This window comes from Anneissia japonica, unplaced genomic scaffold (assembly GCF_011630105.1).
Source record: "Anneissia japonica isolate Jap-2015-1 unplaced genomic scaffold, ASM1163010v1 scaffold401_len1656234_cov178, whole genome shotgun sequence".
NCBI classification, from domain to species: domain Eukaryota; kingdom Metazoa; phylum Echinodermata; class Crinoidea; order Comatulida; family Comatulidae; genus Anneissia; species Anneissia japonica.
Genome location: NW_022745982.1, coordinates 787,651 through 811,944, shown reverse-complemented (window position 1 = coordinate 811,944; position 24,294 = coordinate 787,651). Strand labels below are relative to the sequence as shown.

General features: G+C 33.1%; 1 protein-coding gene across 1 annotated transcript in view; it reads right to left on the bottom strand.

Annotated features, from left to right (window-relative positions):
• LOC117120104 (polypeptide N-acetylgalactosaminyltransferase 2-like) overlaps positions 1 to 24,294 on the bottom strand; it is a 96,044-nt gene that overhangs the window by 12,903 nt on the left and 58,847 nt on the right. Inside the window, exons 6-8 of the mRNA XM_033265115.1 lie at positions 23,760 to 23,881; positions 17,187 to 17,362; positions 5,341 to 5,444 (exon numbers count right to left, since the gene is read on the bottom strand). Coding sequence (XP_033121006.1) covers positions 5,341 to 5,444; positions 17,187 to 17,362; positions 23,760 to 23,881 — 402 coding nt within the window. The remainder of the gene's footprint in view (positions 1 to 5,340; positions 5,445 to 17,186; positions 17,363 to 23,759; positions 23,882 to 24,294) is intronic.

Here is a 24,294-nt window from a genome sequence, read left to right as displayed (position 1 = left end):
ATTGGTATCTAACGAGTTGAAATATAACATGATACTATAACTATTTAATAGCAAATTTAATTTGTTTGTCAGGAGGATGGAAGGGTCACAAATTGCTAAGTGAAACCTATGTTAACCTCTTATCTATATATTTTCACACTGCCTTTTGGCAGCCCCCCTGATCTCCCACTTTTGAAACATTCAGTTTCTTTTGGTTTAAATATAGGTACAGTGTAAACCTACCAGTATTCATGCAGACAGGGTTTACCGTAATTAAATGCTGTTTAATTTTAAATCTATTACTAAAGTTTATTGAGTAAAACCCACCCAATTTTTGTTACCAAATTTTACTTGCCAGGGATTGTGCCACGTAAAAGCCAAGAATATGATTTAAATAACATTGACTTTTGAATTAGGCATGCGGTGTTGAAAAAATTACCTATTGGTTGGTTATCCCCAAAGAAGGATTCTCCCACCCACGACTATTGACACACTTTTGTATTCAAGCAAGATGGGCTTTATATCAGACGAACTACGGTAATATGTTCCTATTTAGAACATCGTACAAAACTATTTTCTAAGACAACGCCAACTATCATAAACGATAGAGCAATTCACTCAGAAGATATTCGACATATTACAAACATCGAAACCATCAGTCAAGGTCAGTAAGTAATTGATTTGTCGAAACCAATGATGATTATCTTTAATCAATAAGGACATTTGCTGTGGAACTAAATTGAAAATACCTGGTAGCCACTTATCAATTTATACTTTATCGGTAATTATTATTGAATTATGTTTTGATGATCTTTTTTGATTATGCATAGAGATATTCTTCTATTAAAACCCGAAAAACCATTAAAAACTCAATAATAGATAATACTGTATAGCAAGTTGTCAACAATGAGACATTTTTCAAAACTGACCAAATTTTAACTATGAAAACTAATATTATCTGTCAAGGTGATCAAAGATTGTGTATGAAATTAAATGGTAACATCTCCTTATAAAATACTTGATTACTTTAAACTGGTGGTGCATTATAACCTTTAAACGGTACAGACATTTTTTTCTCACGACCACACAACTACATTCCTCTAAGTCTTAAAATGAGACTTAGTTGAAGTAGATCATCTTTTGTGCATGTTTGTCTTGTGAAGGGATTGTGAGATTAAGATTCTCACAGTTTCCCATCCTCTATAGTCTCATAACTGCTCACATTATATAACAAGTAAAATAGTCCACAATACTTGATTTCTTTAAACCAGTGGTGCCTTCCAACAGAAATGTTTTCCTAATGACCACGTAACTCCACTCCCTAAGCCTCATGAGACTTTGTCAATGTTATTAGAGCATCTTTTGTGTAGTTTATCTTGTGAAGGGATTGCGAGTTTAAGATTCTCACAATTTCACATCCTCTAATACTAGTCTTATAACGGCTCACAAACATAACAAGTGAATATATACACATGTCTAATGCTGAAACATCATTTCTGAATTTCCTTGAAAATGAAAAAAAAAAACACTGAAGAAATATCAAATTCACGGTCAATGATTGTCATGGGCAATTGTTAAGACACAGCAGTCTAGTGAATTTTGGGAAAACCACAGATCATGGCGGCGTCAGGTCTAATACGATACTGAGACGTAGCGGTGAAACAAGACTTCTAAGAAAAGCTACCTGACAATGAACAGTGTAAAAATGTCTTAAGTCGCATCAAAGATTTTGTTCTCAAGGCAATGCAAGAAGTTGAATTTAATTTTTAATGATCAGATTTTAACCGCTAATGTACTATATTGATGTGTTAATAACAAGGCTGCTGGATTTGCCAACAACAACATATTTTGAATTGCTGATAATTGAAAATAATATTCTTGCATGTTCTTTTATTTGAATATTTGAAGTTATTTTATGTTTTCCACCAAATTAATATATGTATATTTTTAAATATACAAAGGTATATATTTTAAAAGATACAAAGGTATTTTTCAAATATATAGATTTTTAATTAATACCATCCATATTAATTACTAACATTTTACAGTAATTATAATTTTGTCACATCACCATTTTAGCAAGATTTTTAAAAAAAATTAATATTACAATATAGTTTGCAATTGAACCAAATGTCAAATATTCTCAAGTTAAAAAACTTGAAAGTTTGAAGATTTTATTTGAGATTTTATCATAAGACAGAGTATCACTAAAGAAACATATTGAACAGTATTGTATATTCAGGACTACATTGTGTATCAGAATTGTTCTGCAAATATTTCTTTTATCGTGTGCACAACAGGTGCAAATTAAGGAGTGCACCCTCCCACCCACCAAAATAAAGCTGGCACTCCCATAGTCATCCCCACACTGAAAATGTTTGAAGCAAAAACATTACACTCAAGTAATTAAAAATCACCTCATACTCTAGTGTATCAGCTTATTTTGAGAGCTAATCCCACTTCAATTAATCATTGAGCCCACGCACGTCACCTTTGCATCCGGTCAGCCCTTCCCCATTTTTAAAAACTTTAGATACACCATTGTTTCAGTGTGACATTTCTTTAAAGCTTGATGTTTGAAAACAGTACTGAAAGCTCTCTCTGAGCCCAGTTTATCGTTTACTTTATATTCCCACAGAGATTTTGTTTGATATTATTTTAGTTCTCAGACCAAAACTACTTTGAATTCTATCACATAACAAAATCATTCTACAGTAATAGTAAAAACTTGATTGAAAGTTGGACAATATAGCCTCATGATGCCCGGCATCGTTGAAGGCCAACAAACAACTTAATTTCAGATTCACACTGATAAGTGCATTATCACGGATCTATTTCTTTCTAGAATAGTAGGCCTCATTACCAAAATTCTAGAAACAACTAAGTTTGATTACTCATCTCAGGGGCGGATCCAGAGATGTCCGAAAGCAGGGGCCGAAGTGGGGCCGAAAATGGGGAAAATAGAGATAACACCACCCTAGTGGGTCCCGGGTTACACACTAGCAAAATTTTTGTTTTCCAGACACCCGAAAATAACCTCTGAAGCGTTTTGAGCGATAATATTTTCTTATTCATTCTTTCTTTTCTTTTTTTTTCTTTCCAAAAGTGGGAGGGGGTGGCCTGCTCCCCACTAAATCCACCCCTGTATCTTGGAAAGATTCTGAATTAGACAACAGTTTTAGAATAGACAAGTGAGTAGCACATAACATTGATTTGCACTGAAATTAAAAAAAAAAAGTGGCAAAACGAGGAAGGGGCCCCTACTGGATTAGCGCCTGAGGACCTACTAAACCAACATTAGCACTAATCATGAACAGTAACCCATTAGACTATTCAATAATTAGTTAATGTAGTTAATACCCAAGTGTAGGAAATTTGAGCACCTGCCATTACATTACCAACTGCTGCAACATATCCCTAAACTTAACTAATTATATCATAATCTATTAAACATTCTATAATGCTCATGATTGAAAACTTTAAAATACTACTCTGAGTGAGGTTGTAAGGGTGGATTACAATGAAACTTACACACATACTGTACACAGATCATTATAAAGAACAAACCTACTTTATGGTGTTTGTTTTGGATTTCCATTCATAGGCGAAAAATGAGCAAAATATGATTTCAAACTAGATTATAGTGTCACAAAATCACTGACACTCAACGGGTAGCATGGTAGAATAACAAGACAAAAGATTTAACTCTTTATTAATTTATTTGTGTTAGGAATAAAATCTAATGCAAATAAAGTAAATTGTCTGTTGGATAATTACCTAATTAATATAATTCTTTACTTCCAGCATGAACTTAAGTTTTTTCCAAACAATGCTTACACTGAATTACTAAGGACATCCCATGCTAGCAGGTAGGACTATAGACAGAACTCGTTGAATGTTCCAATAAATTTTCAAGAATAAATATCTGGTATTACGTGTCTAATTCAAACGCAATTGCAACCACTTAAGCACCGGCCACATTATTATAACATGAAAAACACCATGAACATTTAGTCTTTTCCTGTATTAGACTGGTAACAATAAACAGTTCTATTAATTTATAACAGGTGATGTAATTTGTGTAGTTGATGCCTAAGTGTAAGGAAATACGACCACCTGTCGTCAACAACTGCTGCATCCAACAACACGTAATTCCAACATTAACACATTGCATTATTCTTATAGTTAATGTAGTGAATGCACTTAGTGTGGTTAATACCAATGTGTAAAGCCATGTCACGACAAAACATATCATATGCCTAAATATGGTCACTGATGACATCATATCATGACCATACATAGGCACATCATGACTATACATGGGCATACAACAGATTTTGAGCATATGCACACTTTCGTAGATAAACTCTATGCTGTGGTAGTGGAATTTTTCTGTAAAATGGAATGTGTTAAGTTCAATTCATTTGACAGGCATACCAATTACAGTGTGAATGTAGTTTATCAGGGAGTTTGTCATTGGTCCTACGTTTTGAAGGAACTTTTTGACAGATGACCAATGGCTGATAGCACCTTGTCCAATAATGGACTACGTTTAGTGTAATTTCCACCATTTTAAACATAGATGTAGCATTGTCCAACCAATCACACAGTACAGTACTTGTAAAAGGCTAGTTTCCGCAGTATATTCATGCTCCTATCAGGATCCTATTTTAAAAGATTTGATAGTGTGGACAGACCTTTATGAAGTAAAATTTACCAAAACCTTGGGATTTATCATGAATGATTCATAATTTATCGATGCTTTCATCAACATAAGAATATGAGCCATGTTGTGGCACAATGGCTAACTAGTTGTAGTCAACAATTGAAATTTAAATTATTGGTATTTTCAGATACTTGAGTATGTAATCTTTAAAATGAGGGATCATTCATTGAAATTGGAAATTTAATTGGGAAGTGAAAGTAGAGCACTCATAGAGTCAAGATAAACATTATTTTGAGTAATTGCCTTCCAAAATTATTTCTGCATAAAATGTTTAATAGAATTAACTATCAAAATGACGTTAATAAACAATTTGTTGACCACTTCCAGAACTTAGACTTTGGAACATGATTAATTAGTTATTAGAGATATTAATCTATTGATCTATAGTGAAAAAAAATTGATTTTTACTTTTTGAGCTGTTATACTTTATAGCTCATTTACTAAATATTGGCCAGTGCGACAACTTAACCAATTTGCCGCGACATGCCTCTTATTTTTTGCGGTTCTTCTTTAAGAAATAATTCTGAACTGAACTGTTACAGTAGGATAGCTCCAAACAAGGTGTGGACCTCTTGATTTAAGTTTGCTCTTTAATAACAACAGATAACTGGAGTCAAATAACGTGAAATATTCACCTAAATTTTCACCTCCCCATATGTCCATCATCATATCATATTTTCCAAGGTCGTCGAACCACTTTTTTGAAATTGTGAAAAGACCACCAGCGATCATAGGTGTTCTGTAAGAAATCAATTATAGGTAAAATTTATATAATAATGTACAGGTAAATAATACAAATTTAATAATAACAATAACAGAACAGCAAGATTCGTAATATCAACTTTTGTGTTGGCCAACTCTGACTGAAACAAAATAAAAAAATCTTGGGTTGGCTTTTTTTTTTTTATATATATATATTATTCTTTTGCCAAGGGATCCCAAAATACTCATATATGATGTATGGTTTAAGACACTTTTCAAGATGTACTTAATAAAGTTGATAAAGTTAAAGTTAATAAAGTTAAAGTTCACCTTAGATTTTGACCCTGTGTTACCATTATACCAACCAAAATGCATAAAAGTGTATGAGAGTAAGTTTGCTCATCTGGCTGAACTGGCTTAAAATACATGTTATGATAGCGCACCACCTTTCAAATGAAATGTTTAAGCTGTTGGTCCTGTTTGCAATATGGCCCATGTGGAAGTTAAAAAACGCAGTTTACACTTTTTGGAAAAGAGTTGGGGATTGTTTGCCGGTGTACTGTCCAATTCACCACCATAAGGACCCCACTGGAAACAAGTCTTCAGACTTTGTGGGTTACGTTCCTATCCTTGGTGTGATTCGCACCAAAAATATTCCAATCCTAACCCAATGTATTATAGCAATCATACTTAAAAAAAAAAAATACATTTTCATTTGTGGGACAATGGCACCAAAACCATGCATATTTTTTATAGAGAAATCATTAACGAAAAGAAGAAATATGATGGGATTTTGGAAACTAAACCATCATCATCTGTAAAAAATCCAGGTGTTATGAGTTGCTTTTCGTTTCACCAATATATCAAATTCAATTTCTCAGAAATTTCTTGAGAAATAAGATTTGTAAAGACATCTTTCTTGAGAAATATGATTTGTAAAGACATTAACTCCAAATAAACCAAAACGCTTGTTCATGCTTTTATTTCCTCTAAACTTTATTACAAACCACTTTTATAGCTTCCTTTCTTAATCAATTAAACGGCTACAATGTATCTAAAATTCCGCTGTTCGCATATTCCGCCTCACTCCAAGGCGCCATCTTATAACTTTACAATCAATCTCAGGAGGGGAACTCATTACAAACATGTGGAGAAGGAAGAATTTTCTCATGTACCATAAATGCGTTTGGGGAAAGGTCAACCCATTAATTTGTTTGAACATTTAACCAAGATTTTTAATTCATCTTGAAATTAGTGAGGAAAGTGTCTGTGTATTTAGTTAGTCATAGTCTAGATGTTATAGAAGGTGTGCCTACCATCAAACTTCCATTCAGACATCATAACTGTTTAAGTCTTGAATGTTTATGAGCGACAAATAAACAGTATTTTCACTGTACGAAAGAGTCAAGACAGAAGTGTTCACGTCGCAGCTACAGTATGTTAGTTTCTACCATTTCTTTCAACACTACACACGAAAATCATATCATTGAGTTTTTTTATCATTAAATAAACATAGCTTAACAGAGTAGCAACTTGTGTATGGACTTAAAGAATTCGTGATGCTAATAATAATATACGTTTAAGGGAGGTCTGTTCTATAATAAAAATAATACTTAATAATATTATTAAAAATGCAAAGGTTTACAAGATTAGAAGAGTAAGCTCACTATGGTATTTGTTTCTTCTGGTTTACAAAAACATGAACAATTGAAATTGCGGTATTGCACTGAATTGCTTCAAACTAACAAAACAAACAGCTGAATCTACAACATTCACAAAACAGACCAACAACAAAAAATCGTACAATATATACATGTAATTCAAAGGTTTTAATATAAGAATTATTTATGAAGAAAATCACAAAAAAACAATAAATACAGTAACGATAAATTCAAGTCAAATTTATAAAATAATGATAAAATTTTATTCCTAAAAAAAGATTAAGAATTAACATTAACAATACAATTAAAATTTACAAAATTGATATACAGTACTGTATTTGTCATATTTATAGTTGCAGAAACTTCAACAAGATGAAGGCAGCAACTTAACAGAAGTATTTTTTTTTTTAAATCAATATTTTTATATCTATGCTTTTATACAAGATTTCTTAATACAACCAACAATTTAGAGACAAGATACAAAGAAGAGCATATTGCCGACCTTGTCAAAATTATAACAAATAACGAGCCTTAATGAGAAAAGGAAGTGTGCTATTTCTTGTATTAGCAGTGATGGAGAAGAGGGGAGCAACACAACAAGTAAAAATCTATCAAACAATTTTGAATTAAAGAATGGAGGAAGGATGAAATGTTAATTTCTCAGGTGATATTTCCGATTAAAGTTCATTTAAAAATAGAAACTGGTATTGTACAGAAAAGCTTTCTTGAAAATTACGAATACTAAGGAAACATCGGTTGATACGCATATATTTATTTGCTTCTTTTCTGTCTGTCCAGGTGGCGTGATGACAAGTCACAGGGCAGGAAGTGCTGGGGGCCCATGCATTTTAGCAGTCGATTTTGAGGGGCCACTATCATAGTGGAATATCAAACAACACCGTAGAGTACGATATTACTATAATCAAATATGAATTCTCTGTGAATTTTACTGTAGTAGTCATTTACTTCATTAATTTGGAGCATTTAATTGTTTCTAGTGGGGCCCAGCTGTGAAACATTTTGGGTCGGCAATTAAAATTTAATAAAGAATTGTTGTCATGCAAGTCCACTTAGGACATTCATGAGCTAAAAACATGGTTTTACATTATTTTAATTTGTTACAGTAGTTTTAAGTGTCTTCTACTGCACCATAACGTTATGGCTCTGTTAAGAATCCAGTTTATCAGTACGAGGGCCCTCCAGGGCCCCTTCTTTGGATTGGGTGCCCAAGGCTTCACACCTGAGAGCCCATAGGTCTTACACCACTAGTCTGTCTGTCTAACTGCCTGTCTTGTCTGTTGGGCTGTTTATAACTATGTTCTGTCCACAATCTCTATAGTGGATCTGTCCATTCTATAGTTAAGGCTCAGAGAAGAACATAAGGTGAAGAGGACTTAAGAGTCACAGGAAACATGACCAGATAATGAAAACAAGAGAGATCACTAAAGGGAACAGAAATACAATAAAATGAATGATTAAAAACCTGTTGGGATTAATTTTTAGATTTGGAATTATTCTATATATAGGTTATGGTTTTCTTCTACTTTTCTTTTCTGTGTAAACTGACAGGCTAGTACAATGAGTGGCACTTAATTGGGAGAAGCGTCTATTCAAGTGAGATACCTATTGATAATTTTTCATAGAATTTTCATTGTCAATATACTGTACTACTACAGTTTATTTCTATCTTAAGCTTTCTGCATTATTAAACTTCATGTAACAAACACATGAATGAAATCATCATGCCCATATATGGATGTGATATGACATTCCAATGCCCATATATGGATGTGATAGACATTCCAATGCCCATATATGGATGAGATATGACATTCCAATGCCCATATATGGGAAAATTCACACAAATTTGTCGCATACAATTTAATAGTGTGGACAAATATGTATACACTTCAATTCAACAAAATTTCTTTGTATAATTACTTAGTTATTCAATGACTGAGAGAAACATAAAAAATGATATAAGATCGATGCTATATACAAAGAATGCGACGGTACATAAATTTGTTGAACACTTTTTATAATGTCTTCTTTCACTCTTGGTATAATCAATCTTTCTGATGAATGGATCAGAACTTGCATACTCATCCATCAAAAAAAATATATGCCGACAGCCTCAGTTGATCTCCTCGACACATCTTGACACTTTGAAGTGGCGTGGATACAACCATATGTAGTGTAAAGTATATTGCTATAAATGTGCGACTACATATGGTGAAGGTGCTCCGAGGTTAGCCAGCTGGGTGAAGCTTGATCAAACAATGAATATTAATTTTTTGTATTAATTGCAAATCAGATTATTTATTGATTGACTGATCAATCAATTATTTGATTGATTGATTGACCGATTAAAGGCAGGCTCCGTAGGACAATTAAAAAAAAAAAATGTTTTACAACTGATTTTTCTAAGATAAGAAAGTGTGTTTGAAGAAAACTTGGGAATGGTTAATGAGATACATATTTTTGAATATTTAAAAACTGAGGAAGAGGCATGCAGCCACCATTTTTCCCCCAATTTATATTTTCTTGGATTTTGGCAGACATTGCTAGTTTAATAGATAATTTGTGAATGACTGGTAAAAAAACTAGATCTCTTGGCAGCACTTAAGTTTTTTTTTTCTAGCCAATAATACACACTTGAACTTTATACAACCTTTTCATAGTATAGTTTTTGTATTCCAAATGAAATATGAAATTACAGTAGAATGGAGAATATGGTTGTAATTATGTTGAAATGTCAAGATTCATGTTTCGCTGAATAACAGATTATGTACACACACAGTCCTGCATGGAGCGGAAGAAAATCAGAAAAATTGTATCAAATAGATCATAACAGACAGATTGACAGATCAATCGATCATTCAAACATTCGCTTAATACATCAATTTATATATCACAAAATAATATCTGATAAAAAAAAAAATTACAAAGGCCAATTTATACAGGAGCCATTAAAAGAAGTGGTTACGTCACCAGGTTAAAATCTGCATGATGTTCTACCGCACTTTGAAGGCCAAGTGAATACGCAGAAACATAATTAACAGGATCACTGTCTTGAACCCTGGTAACATCTGAAATGACACAAATGTGAGAAATACCAGAAGCTCAATGGCACTTCACTGCCAAAGCTTGTTCTGTTGCTGGACTACCAAGACAGGATCTAATAGTGAGACTACTAAGCCGGAATCTCCTTGTCTGGACTACTGTAAAGAATGTGCCTCAGCAAGTCTGGAGAAATAGCAGTTTGGAAAGTTGAGAGAAATCTGGACTATTGCAAGGTTTTGACCCTGTATCCTAGGATTGAATGTCGAGCAACTCAACCATAACAGACTACAGTTTCTTCAATAAGTGACACTAAATTTCTCAAAAAATTTCATCTGGTTCCACAATCAGAAAAGTTATCTGTTTTGTTGAACCAACTAGTTGCCTACCTTAGCAATGGTTTCAGCAACTGTGAGCAATGCTTCTGTGAGTGAGTGCGCCAACACAAGTTTCAAAACTTTGAATTTGCTACACAGGATGATATACTTTTTTATTTTTTAACAATATCTTAATATAAGGCTAAGCAAGTGGAGTTGTTTATAGTTGAGAAATATTTTAATGCTTGGAGACTGAACACAAGACCATGAGATTAAAAGGCAAGTATCTTAACCACCAAAAAATCGCCCAATAAACTGTGATCCTCCCCTGACAGATGTTAAAACAAAACTTCCAATGAATTATGAGACCTGTGAGAACTATCTGACCAATTAATTTCAATCTCTGTTTTCATGATGAAATGTAATTTGGCAACATTAATTTCCCATTCTGGTGCTAGTCCCAGATACTGTAGGCAAATTCTGAGCCTACATGAATCTGACAATAATGAGGTAAGTTTTAAAGACATAACCCCTGATCCATATCTCTTTGAGGCAACAGAGGTCATTAAACACACTACCTCAAAAGTATGTATCGGTTCCCAACACTGATTAGGTTCACTTTTGCCAATCCTAGCGTTAAGCCCTGTTCAGATTATCAAATTTTCTTGGAGAAAAAACTGCTGTATGCCCATATAGTCATGATGTGCCTATATATGGTAATGATATGATGTGATCATGACCATATTTAGGCATGTCACATGATTTTGGCAAATCAAATTTGATAGTCTGGACAGGGCTTTACATGTACTTTTTAATGTATTTTGTTATTTAGAAGGTCAAAGTTAAATGGAATCATTGCTAGGATAACTACCTACATTGATAATTTTATGCTCATGAAATTATAATCACATAGTATTTAAAATGGGAAATATTACTAATACTTTTAAATAAAGTCATAAAAGTTCTTAGGAGTGGGAATCTCTTTCACCGACCTTTTCCCTCAAGGAAAAAAAAAAAAAAATTGTTCTGATACATTTAACATGCAGCGCATAGAAACATTTATATCTAAACACACGGCTTAAAATTTCCGTACGTGTGACTGCTAAGTTGGCTCGTGCCAGAACTTGTGAAAGGCCAAATGATGGCCTGGTAAGACACACAACAACCTAGATTTGATGGAAATCCAAGCAGAGTTAGAATTTGTCAAATTTGTTTGCAAGATAGTCGCACGTTCACAGCTTTTTAAAAAAACTTGATAAATGCATCTATTAATCAAAAAAATGTGAAGTGAACACTTTACATGGTGAACAAATATATTTTTCTCTTCAAAATGACACTCTTTTCCCCGGGAAACCAGAAAAAATGGCTACCCTGTACAGTTCAACAGTTTATATTAAAAATAACTAAACATGAAAAGCATTTGTTAGAATTCTTTAAATGTGGTTAGAATATGTCAAATTTGTTTTCGAAAAAACATGACACAAGTAGCATGTTCACAGCTTTTAAAAAACTAGATAAATGCATCCATTAATCAAAAACAATGTGAAGTGAACACTTTGCTTGGTGAACCAACATATTTTTTCCTCAAAATGACACTCTTTTTCTCAGGAAACAACAAAAAGAATGGCTGTGAACAATTTGAAAGTTTATTTTTAAATAACTAACAGCAAAAAATTAAAAAAAATATTTTTTAGAACTCATACATAATGAAAAAAATCTAAGGGGAAAAAAAAAATAGAAATCTGTGTAACTTTGACATACTTTTCATTTTTTTACTTTTTGGCTATCATATTAACTTTATATCAAAAGCAAATCTAAATATAAATATTGTAAATAAGTAAATAAATTAACAAATAAATCTATTAAAATATAATACAAAATATCTATAAAAAATATAAAACACAATATTTATATTTTAAAGCAAGTTTAATAAGTATTTTATATACTTGAAGTACTTTCCTTTGGAAAAAAAAAATATAAAGATTATAAATAAATTAAAAAAAAAACTACTATAATATTTCTGGATGGTTAAATAATAACAACATTTGCATAAGTCAAAGGTTGAAAGTTCACATTAGAGGTCAAATGTTAAATGTTAGCAACATACCAAGAAAATTCTCAACAGTATGTTTTTTTATTTTGCTTGACGCTCCTAACCACAATGTCATAAAGTACCACCAATTATTTTTCTATATTCAGCTATCATAACACAAGAATCACTGACCTCCCTATGACTTCTAGGCATCATAATCCACATTTTTTTGTGACATGTACAAAAATGATCATTTAAATAGTAATAATTCTCTGAACATTTGAGAATGCAAATACAAATGTTAACAGTGACATAGATTCTTATTTCATAAATCATAATCCTAAATATTCATATTTTCATTTCTAAATGTTAGGGGGAAAATATAGTGAATTTATGACTGATTTAGCGAAAATGGATCCACATGTGCCTGGGGGATAAAACCGGAAATCCCTGCTATTTGCAATCATGCATTCAATTGGCATTGCATGTTTTATTTTTAGCGATAAATAATTCAGAGAGATTATTCAGATTTGAACTAGATATAAACCAAAGACTACAAACAACTAAAATAATTATGAGATGGGATTAAAATGGTGTCTCCCATTCCCTTATCAATATTAAAAAGATAAACCAAGTTAAGATAATTTAAATGGTTTTAATTTTTATTTATATTTAAGTATTAAAGTGTTTAATTGAAAATTAAAATTTTTTATTCAAAGTCAGGCTCTGGAGGGAAAAAAATTGTTATGTTGTACAAATATTTTTGATGTTACAATCGGGAATGGCTAAGATACAGATTTTCCTTTTCCTCTTAGCTAGGTTTTAAATATTCAAAAATTTGTACTTTATTAGCCGTTCCTGATTACAGGATTTTTTAAAATGCCCTTTAGGTGTCTTAGAAAATTCATTACATCTTGTCAACAAATACTTTTCCTTTATTTTTTTCATTAGTTTTTTTTTTTGTGTGATCTACTAGTGAAATAGTGTTCTGTTACTGAACATGCAGAAACCAGTAAAACGAGAAGTAGTAATGAGTTTGTAAATTAGCAAAAACTGAATTCTTTTTATCTGTTTATCATTGCTAAGTTTTATATAATATTTTACAGGAGTAATTCAAATTACTGTACTGTATACAATGACAGGGAAATACATTTATAACTTTTATTGTCTATCTTCCACCAATCAGCAGTAAATTTTGCATTCCAATCATATATAAATATTTCCGTTTGGGCTGCAGATAATATTCTCATGATGACGATTGAAGCAACTCATTCGAATACATCGAGATATTCTTAACAAAAACAATCAGTTGTTTTCAGAACTATCTATGTGGTGTACCGCAAGAATTAAATATATTTTACTGTCTAATTTAGGATACAAAATTTGTGTATATTCAGTAAACCCTTTGAAAAGAGTAGGGGGGTACCCCAGTGTACTGGTCCATTTCATCCCCCTGTTCAGCCACAGAAGCGGCCCATGTCAGGTATCCTACCAGCGAATCCTTCTAGAACACTTCGCAAGCAAGATCATACACACTAGCTAAGTAGTGATTCGAGAAAAAGAAGCTGGGTATCGAATCAGGTTGCCTTGCAATACAACATACAGTAATACTTGTTTAGTTTCTTGGTGTTTGAGTGAAAGTTAGTTCACTCAAACACAACAGTACAATTACCTGATAACATATTATTTATTGATTGTGAACACACGACTATAGGTTGTTGGTTTTGTCTCTTTCGGAGCTAAATGATGAGCAACGAAATTGACTACAGATTGTCGGATCGATTATCGCACATTATCATCTTGGATTAAAGTACGACGACAGGCAGGTAATTTAAAACAGGATGCTCGGCTCATCAATAAGAAACAGTACCTCTGTCTGAATCTTTCAATTTATAAAACGTTACGTCAAGGATAAGCTACCGCTGATGTGTATTCTAATACTTTGTGAAAGGTAATAAAGAGATTTTACGAAAACATCCTTCATATTCTTACCAATTTGTAAGAAAAAATTTGATCCATATTACAAAACATAACATATTTATGGAGTCATTAAGTACTATGCCTGAGGTTAGGGCTACTGGCTACTGTTTATGATTAGCAAACATAACAATTATATTTTTTTTCATGTTGTTATTATATTAAAGATAAATGTTAAAATAATAGAATATGAAACATAATTATTATATGTAAAATAGAAATTAGTTTTATGGAATAATAAAAGATGTTTTCCTCTAATTTCAGTGTTCAATATTATTTCTTACAATTAAAAACAAATCTACTCTCTACACCAAGAAGTCTTAGTTTCATAAAGCATTATGGGCCTTCTCCATTCTTTACATATAATTTGTTAATAAAACTGGAGTATTTTGAGATGCAGAACTGCGTTACTGAAAATGTTATCTAGTCAAAAGAATAAATTATGTTTGGCAATATAAAGTGCCGATTTATAGAAAGTCATGAGAGCGTTTCACATCATTTACCCGCCAATGGATACAGTAAATTGAGGCTTGTTCCGTAAACATGAGGCTTGTTCCGTAAACATGCAACCTCTTCCCCTCCCCTGGGGAGCATTCCCCAGGGGAATATTCATCACAGGAAAAATCCATTCAACATCGGGTATTTGCATTATTTTAGGTACTCATCTGTACTCTTGGGTTGAGAAAGATGAATGTACTATAAATGGATAGTGGAAATCTAAGAAAATCCTATCTCTTTATAATTGGTTATGAATCGAATTTTCAAGATAAAAAACATATTTCAACTTCACACAGTCCAAGGTTGTCAACACGTCACCAATTCCCAGATCACAATTGGAAATGGAAAAGTTTCTTTTAGTGTTGTAGCAAACTGTAGTTAGGACAATAAATTTGTTAAATAAAATTAAATTGAGGGTCATCTAACAGTTTGACAAAATGTCAATCTTATTCAGCATTTAATAAAATTAAGAATGTTCTTTATAGCATTCTAGATTCGGTATTGTTTACTGCCAAAGAAAGGCTCTCCGGGGCACCAATAAAAAACTATTCTCTTTCATGGGGAAGCATCACGAATGTAGGATAAAATCCACCCGGCAAAAAACCCACTCAAAATGGACTATACCATTGTTAAAGTGGGGTGGGTTGTGGGGTGGATAATGTTGGGTGGGCCTGTTTTTATCTAGCTTTACAATAGGATAGTTTACACTGCGACTTCCTATTATACACCATTTTCGCCAAATTTTAAATGAAAATTTCCGATAACCTGGCAACTGGGGGACTTCCAAAGGCCTAGCATTTTACTTTACGTAGATACTATCATGGAATAAGTAAACGATAAAACTTGCTAATGATCATGAATATTTTAAAATGAAATGTTTATATTAAAAACAAGTTTAAGTCTTAAAGAGCTATTTCAATGTTTATATATACAGTAATTAACATGATCGTATGTGTTGTCTACTGCTGCTACAGCAAAGGTCTAGCGGTGCTGTATTCGTAACTAACCAGCTGCTCAGACTTAGACCACTGGATTCTCCCAGTGAGTTGTGGGACGTTGGTGGTGCTGTTTCAAAATAATCCCGATAAAATGGTCTAGATGCCTTGAATTCATTCAACTCTTTTGACAAAATGCATGTACTGTAGATTAATAAGCATTGTAGATTTCAGCAATCAATTTGCTTAAAGAAAGTTTGCAATTTAAAAAAAAAAAGATTTTTAAACTGTATACAAAAGGCCACTCAACATTGTGTACCCCACTGACAACCCCACTTTAACAAATGATATTCCATTTTGGGTGGTTTCTGTCTGGGTGGTTATTGTCCAGGATGGTTTTTGTCCTACATTTGTGATGCTTCCCCTGGGTAGGATGCTGTTCCATTGTAGGTTACTCCCAGAAATTTGCTGGTACCAATTGATAGAGCTGGGTAGACTGAAGCATTGTAGATAAAGTGCCTTGCCCAACGACACAAGTGAAATGCACAGTGATGGATTAAATCCCGAACCTTGAGGTTGGGAAACCAAACCATTTCCACTACGCCAAACCCGCCATATCAGTAGATATTTCACGTACCTGATGATGGGCTATACATAAAACATGTAAAAAAAAATCTCACTGACACAGATTTTAACCTGTTTGATAGATACAGTATTTATGATGCATTAATAACAATCTCTAATGTATATTTATAGGCCTTTCATTCATCTGTGTACTTGTACTTTTTGTTTCCAATTAGATATAATTTCTTTTCGTTTCTGCTTTGTTCATTTTTTTTTTGGATATACCATTAGGTATTTTTTAAGATTTGTGACACTGTTGCAAAAGTGATATCCAATAAATATTATATTATTTTTATATTATACTATTAGCAGACACACATCCAAAGTGCTTTGCCTGAAGATACAATTAATCAAACTCTGATTACTTAGTTGTGTACTTAATTGCAAATTCTACGTTAATTGCTCCCACAATAATAGTTTGGAATAAATTATTGGATAAGAGTACATTTTATTGTTATTATTAATCTTTCTTGAAATTGGTTTATCAAGATGGCAAAATCTTTGTATACCAGTTAGTTTGGCAGTAAATAAAGTAAATAAATAAAACAAGATTTCATAATAATAAATTGTTTCTTAAAAATATATCAAAAAAACCAATGGTTAAAATATAGATAAATAAAATCACATTTAAAATGTGTACAACACTGAGACTTTGATTATTTTTTAGATACATACTTTATAGATGATACTGGATTTGATCGTCTTGAATTCCTTTCTGTCGCCGTCATATAATCCCACCGGAAGACTAGGTTCCAATCAAAACCGCCTTTTAGATCAGCGGATGCTGCGACATACTGAAACGTGTCCATGTTTATGACATCAATAATTGGGCTAACAACAGCTTTCCAGTCCTAAAAATAGAAAGATCATAGCACATTTAAAACATATGTTACTATACAAAGAGTTCAAAACAAATACTTCACGGACAGGTGTTAACAGTGTGAAAATGGTTGACCCCCACAAGAAACGTACGTTTAAATAATTTTCGCATTATACAGCATATGAACACATTAACATACTGTATAAATTAATAATAAAATAATAACAATAAATACAGCAGCAATAGGAACGACAATAACAAAATCAATAATAATAATGCTAGAGGAATTCCATGGGTTTTCAATTGTTTATTTTAGTAAATATATAACTAAAATTGCCTATAACCTGATTGATTGGACACTACCATCAGTAGTATCAGTATGACTGTATGCGGTGTGGAAATGTTTTGATACTTCTTTCAATTAACTGTTAAAATTCAAATGAAAGAGGGAAAATTTTTTTTTTATATGTTGTACAACTGATTATTGTAAGACACAAAAAAAGGTGTTTGATCCAAAAGTTGGGACCGGTTAAGAACAAGATACAGATTTTTGAATATCTAAAAACTGGGGGAAAAGGATCGTAACCACCCTTTTTTCCACCATTGTCCCCCCAGATCTTAAATATTCAAAAATCTGTATCTCATTAACCCTTTCAGAGTTTTTCGTCAAACATCCTTTTTACGTCTTAGAAAAAGCAGTTGCAGAACATATAAAAACATTTTCCCCCTCAGAAGCTTAGCTTTACAGCAAATTTTGATTTTATTTAAGTAACAAATTTAATGAAATGTATTGATTGAAGGTTTTGCATGGTGAAGTAATAATATATTTTAATACTTATGGTACACTATTTGTATACCTAGAAACATGAATACCAATAAAATTTAACTACATGGTGTACCTCAAGTATTAATGTATACTAATGAAATGTTGACCTTAAATGCTGCATATTCATTACATTACTCATTGGGGAAACATCATTATAAGAACCTAATAATACTAATGTGCATAGAAAAAGTGTATACATAGAAACATGAATACTGATAAAATTTAATAACTAGTCGATAATTCTGCATGTTGATGCACTTTTAATACAAAACATGGATTTATTTTTATTTTGTTTCTTGTTGCATTAATTTATATAATGCATACTGAGGGAATTGCTTAATATGCAATATAAATAGGGAGCATTTTATTACTATTATTTATTACTGTATGCACATAACATACTGTAAATCATGTTAAAAATAGCATTTGTTAAGCGAATTCAAGAAACACACAGCATATATTAATACAAGCCAAACAAAAATAGTTCCGTATCCATCACACAAAATAAGTTTAAGTAAATGTGAAACAAATTAATTAGAAGATTAATGCAACCTAGGGATATTCCCATTCCTATGTACTGAACATACACCCAATCCCACCAACCGCCACACAATTTTAATATTAACACCTCTACTGCACTTCCTCACATATCTCAAAATAATTTATTTAAAATTTTAAACATTCTATAACAACAGATGCTTTTCAAGTTAGTGGTTTCCAGGCATCAATCATTTATTTAATTACTTTTCAGGATTTTGAAATTATGATTATTAAGTCAGCCTCCGGAGGAAAAAAAAATGTTGATATGTATTAGAACTGATTTTTCTAAGACAGAAAAATGTTGTTTGATGAAAAACTGGGGAACGGTGAACAAGATACAGATTTTTGAATATTTAAAAACTGGGGGAAAAAGTATATCTTTACACCTTTTTACCCCAGTTTTTTAATTTTCAAAAAAAAGATTTTTGAATATTTAAAAACTATGGGAAAAGTATATTTTTACACCTTTTTACCCCAATTTTTTAATATTCAAAAATCTGTATCTCATTCACCGTTGCTCAGTTTTTGATCAAACTACTTTTTTCTGTGTTAGAAAAATCAGTTCTACAACATATCAAAAAAATGTTTTTCCTCTGGAGCCTGACTTTAAAAGAGCTGATAAATTTGCTGTGAGAAATCACAGTGTGAAAGACAGGCAGGAATAAAGATGGAAACACACAGTGTTCATCCCTGGCAAAGGCAAGCACTACAGTTTACAAAGACAACAAAATACTTAAAGGTGACACTTTAAATAAACATACTTTCCTTTCATTAAGGTTTTAATGAAATTAAAATTCATAGCTAGTATTAATGACAAACTCGATGTGAGCTTCACTCCTCCACGATAATCCAGAGCTTCTCTCGCGTGTTCTCTCTAAAAGCTTTTACTACGTGTCAACGAATTCCATGAATAACTCGTTGTGTAGACATTCTAAGTTTAATAATCTATATAAACTATTGTAAATTATATGTAATACTTAAAGATGACATTTATATTGGAGATAAATTTACAAACTTAGGGAGCTCAGTAACCAAGTACTGTACATGAAAGCTAATTTGCATGATGTGTTTAATATATAAATCCAATATTATAAAATTACCATATGAAATCCATTAAATATATTTTGGATTAATTAGATTCTTACAGTAGTGCGAGATATACCAAGAATACCCCATGAATGTCAGAAGATTCAATTCCAGGGAGGTACTCCTTCTGGTCATGAATAGACACATTCCGCCAGGTTGGTCACATGACGTAATAGTGGGCATCAATTATGAACTTGCAGTGCAAGCGACGCTCGGTATAGGAAAACGCGCAACTTCTTCGGAGACTTTGTCCTGCAAAGCACATATTTGATGTTGAATAATGTTGGTTGGAATGCCATTAACTATACCAAATTGATTGATATGGTTAACACTGTACTTTAACACTGATTGCACTGTAAATTCTCCATAGTAATTCCCACTATATGTCACGTGACTCGCAGTAAACACACCTTGCGGAATGTGACTATTGAGCAGTAACCTGGAGACAATCTCCTATTCTTTTCTGAAGAGTTTACGACATTTCTTTAACATCCACATGGGCCATATTGCACACAAGACCAACAGCTTAAACGTTACTGTAAATAATAATAATAATAAAAAACCGTGGCTTATTGACACTAGTATATCAATCCTACACCTGAGACGCAAGGACAGCAGCAGATACAATTTGAATCGGGGACCAACGTTCTTTATGTTTTAACACACACAGAGTTTTTGATGTGTCGAGTAGCTGAGCGGTAAGCCAGATGTCGTTAAAATACAACCTTCACATCGGCACTGATTTGAGCTGCAACTCACTCAGGGTTCGGTTAGTAAAACCATGGAGAAGATCATTCATAATATTGAGAAGATCATTCAAAAAAGCTCCGCGCACGCATCGCTATGCAAATGCGCCAAGAACAAAGTTACTGCAGCGCGTGAAGAACGATTGCACGATGCCTTTGAAGTCTAATGTGTTCCCCGCCACCAAGATGCTCAGCAGGCATAGATTATCATTGAACATGCCGAAATAGAGAGCACCTTCTTTTCTCAATGCGTACTACTTACAGTCAATCACTATGGCTGCGTAATCGTTTCCACCTTGAAGCTAATACATTTATCTTTCAAGAAATATCAAACATATTTAATGAATCATTTACATGAGCTTTAAAAGTATGGCATATTTTAACTTGAATTTCCATAAATTAGATAAAACTCGATAATTCTAATTTTAAATAAATTTTTAAGTTATTTTAGTGTGAACAAGTGTGGACTATTCAAAAATTCAAGCCAAATCACAGTAATTTTCAGTTTTGCGCTGCATTGGTTTATAGTTAAACCAAGCGATCGTTAGACAAAATTATAATGAACACAGAAGTAATTTAACAAAAATATTTTGTGGAATCTGTTATCTGGAATATACACACAATAACATACTAAAAGTCCGAAAAAATTCAATCAGGGGAGCCTTGTTAATCTTAAAGATATTTAATGAGTTAATATCAAACAGTTTATCACACAACTGCTGTGTTGAAGCGTATAACAGCCTGTTGTTGCCATGTTGTTGCTAACGAAAAAATGTTGATAACAAGATAGACGCCCGCGTGCGATGCAAAAGCGGGGAACACATTGGTTTGTTGGGTCAAAGGGATCTGTTGGCAAGTGATCTCCTTCTCAATAATACCTCCATGGTAGAACCAAGTCTTCTTGGAAAAAGACTCAAAATAGAAGGTCCAGTGTACCCATCTGGCTTGTGATCAAAAAACCTATAGCATTTTTCGGAAAAAGTAGGGGATTAGGGGGTTGCCTTTAACTTAACTGACTGAGCTATGCTTCTCTCTCATGCGAGTCCGATTATAAACAGTAAGATAAGATGATACTATAATAACTCTATTGGTCAAAATTTTTCTATTATCACACCAATGACTACACTGGTATTCATATTTAATGGACGTCAAGCTAATATCCGTATATTAATTCACAAATTGCTTCATTCATAATTCAATTACATAACATTCTGTAATTACAGTATCTATAGTATTATATTATATGCGGTAAACATTGACTCAAAGGTGTTAAAACTGTACCTACGCACTAAAGCATCCCTAACACCCAATTAATATAATATATTCCAAAATTGATTAAATTCCCGAGGATGTGTGCAAAAACATAACATTCTAACAATACCAAACTTAGTGGAAAGGTTCATACATCGGACAATGCAGCCCAATGCAATTTGTTTTCGCGTCGGTCCTGTGCCGGGGAGGGTCGTATTAAAGACTATTACTGCAAACATGTTTAATATTGTAACATGCTGATGAAATCCATAGTCAATTAATTTCATTACAGCATAATTGAATTTGCGACTTGCATATGATTAACATAGCCAGTGTTTTTACGTTGCATGTGTAGCGTAAACTGTTACACGTTGTCAGTTTATCTTGGGAAGTCGGGAACCTCAGAAGCCAGTACAATATGGTTACAGCTTAAATTTCCATTGGGAAATGATAGGGTATGCAGTTAGCAACCCATGTAGGAAGTAGGCCCTGTGATAGATAGAGGAATGGCGAAGTTCGTGAAACCGTCGCACACGGTTTCAAGTGTTGAGTGGAACTAGACGTTCTACAGTACCCTTAAATTCATATTGATACTAAAGTATAACCACAAGAAATCTACTCATATCTGCAAAATAGTCCTGTACTGCAACATTTAGGGAGCTTTCGATTCCATGACGACGGTAGGACGTAGAACGCAATGACGTCACTAAAAGTCATCTGCGCATGCGAGAACATTCGAGCAGGTTCTGGGAACATAATTTGGCCAAATCTACGTATGCAGAGAACGTAGGACGCCTGGTAGGATGGTCACGCATGAATGATTCCGCTCTAGCGTCGCGTCGTCGCGCAAATCGGAAGCTCCCGATTAGTAGACAGATGGTGTTAATCTTACCTGAGTAATAACAAAACACTAAGGCAAGAATTGCATCCTAACACTGTTGTCAAATTTGCATCTAATGCACAATTCACGTGGGATTTAATATTAGTAACTGAATAGTGTTAAACTACTAACAAAACACTAAGGCAAGGGCTTCATTTTAACACACTGTCATCTAACTAGTACCAAGTCACCAGGGAGATAAAATTAGTAGATGGAAGGTGTTAAACTGATGCTGGAGGGGCAATCAAGCAAAAACGAAGGTGTTAATAGTATACAGACGATAGACTGTCTGTGTACAATGTGAACACAGGACGGATATCATGGGCATAATTTAGACATTCTGCAAACAACATTCTATTTATATGAAGCGAATAAACTTATTAATAGCTCTCTCATGAGCTGAAGACATAATTAATATTTGGCTCATTCATCAATAGCTTGGTCCACCTACAGTATGCATTAGGTCTACTAGCAGCTCCTTCTGTTTTTGATATCCATTTGATACTCCACTCTCGTCTCTTTATATGCCTATACCATCTTAAGCTGGTTTCCCACTAGGCGAATCAGAAGCGTCGGTTTCGGTTTAGTTGCACACATTTTTTGCTTTGCAAAAAGTAGAAACTCATGATCTGCACTTTTTCATTTTTATCTCCTTAAAGTCGGGCACTCGCTGTGCCCGACTGTCGTTGGCCAATGTAATTCTATGGAGAACGCAATGCCACCATGCGTGTGCAACTTATCGTTTTTAATGACGATCCATTCAAACTGCCACCGACGATCAGCGTCTGGCACTCACAGAGAGTGTAGTTAGATTTGACGGACAACTGTCGCAGTAAGTGCCAAGGCTTTACGTCTTACATTTGTCTCCTGAAGTTATCTCTTCAATATCACGTGATAATAATGTTATTATCAATAAGGGAATGGATATATTTAGTCAGTAAAACGCCTGTTTGTTACAGCATTTTCGTAATGATTTAATACAGACATACTTTAATCTTAAAGATATGCAAACTTGAGCTAAAGCTGGCAAAATAAACATTTTGTAACAATAACAATAATAGAATATTTTAAAATCTGGGTTTTTCAAATCTGCACTTACCTGCTGAACCTGTATAAGAAGTGGTTCGAGCCAATGTTGGTTACATTCACAATGACTATCAAGAAAAGTTAGAACTTCCGCCGAAGCATAGTCTGCTCCCCGAACACGAGACCGCATCAACCCTAGAGGGGGAAAAAAACCAAATTTTCTCTATTTACTTGAAATATATATGTGAGGTCTCACCACAAAATGAGACGCATCGTTGGTGAAATCATATTGAGATATTCACCAAAATAGGTCATAGGCAACATTTTTACAAAATTTTGATTTTAATGTTTTCGAATAACTTGATACTTATATTTTATGATTGTGTACTTTTTAAGTGAATTTTCTTACTAAAACAATATTCTGTAATTCTAGTCCTATTATTTGTACAGGTTAGTTTATCTTTGAGGCCGATTTTCTCAAAACCTGGTTCTCATTCACCTAAACTTTAAATGCTAACATCTCTGGATCTATCTATCCTAGAGAAGCCATTCAAAGACCAAATTAAAGCTTATAATGTGATATACCAAAATATAATAACTCATTTTTT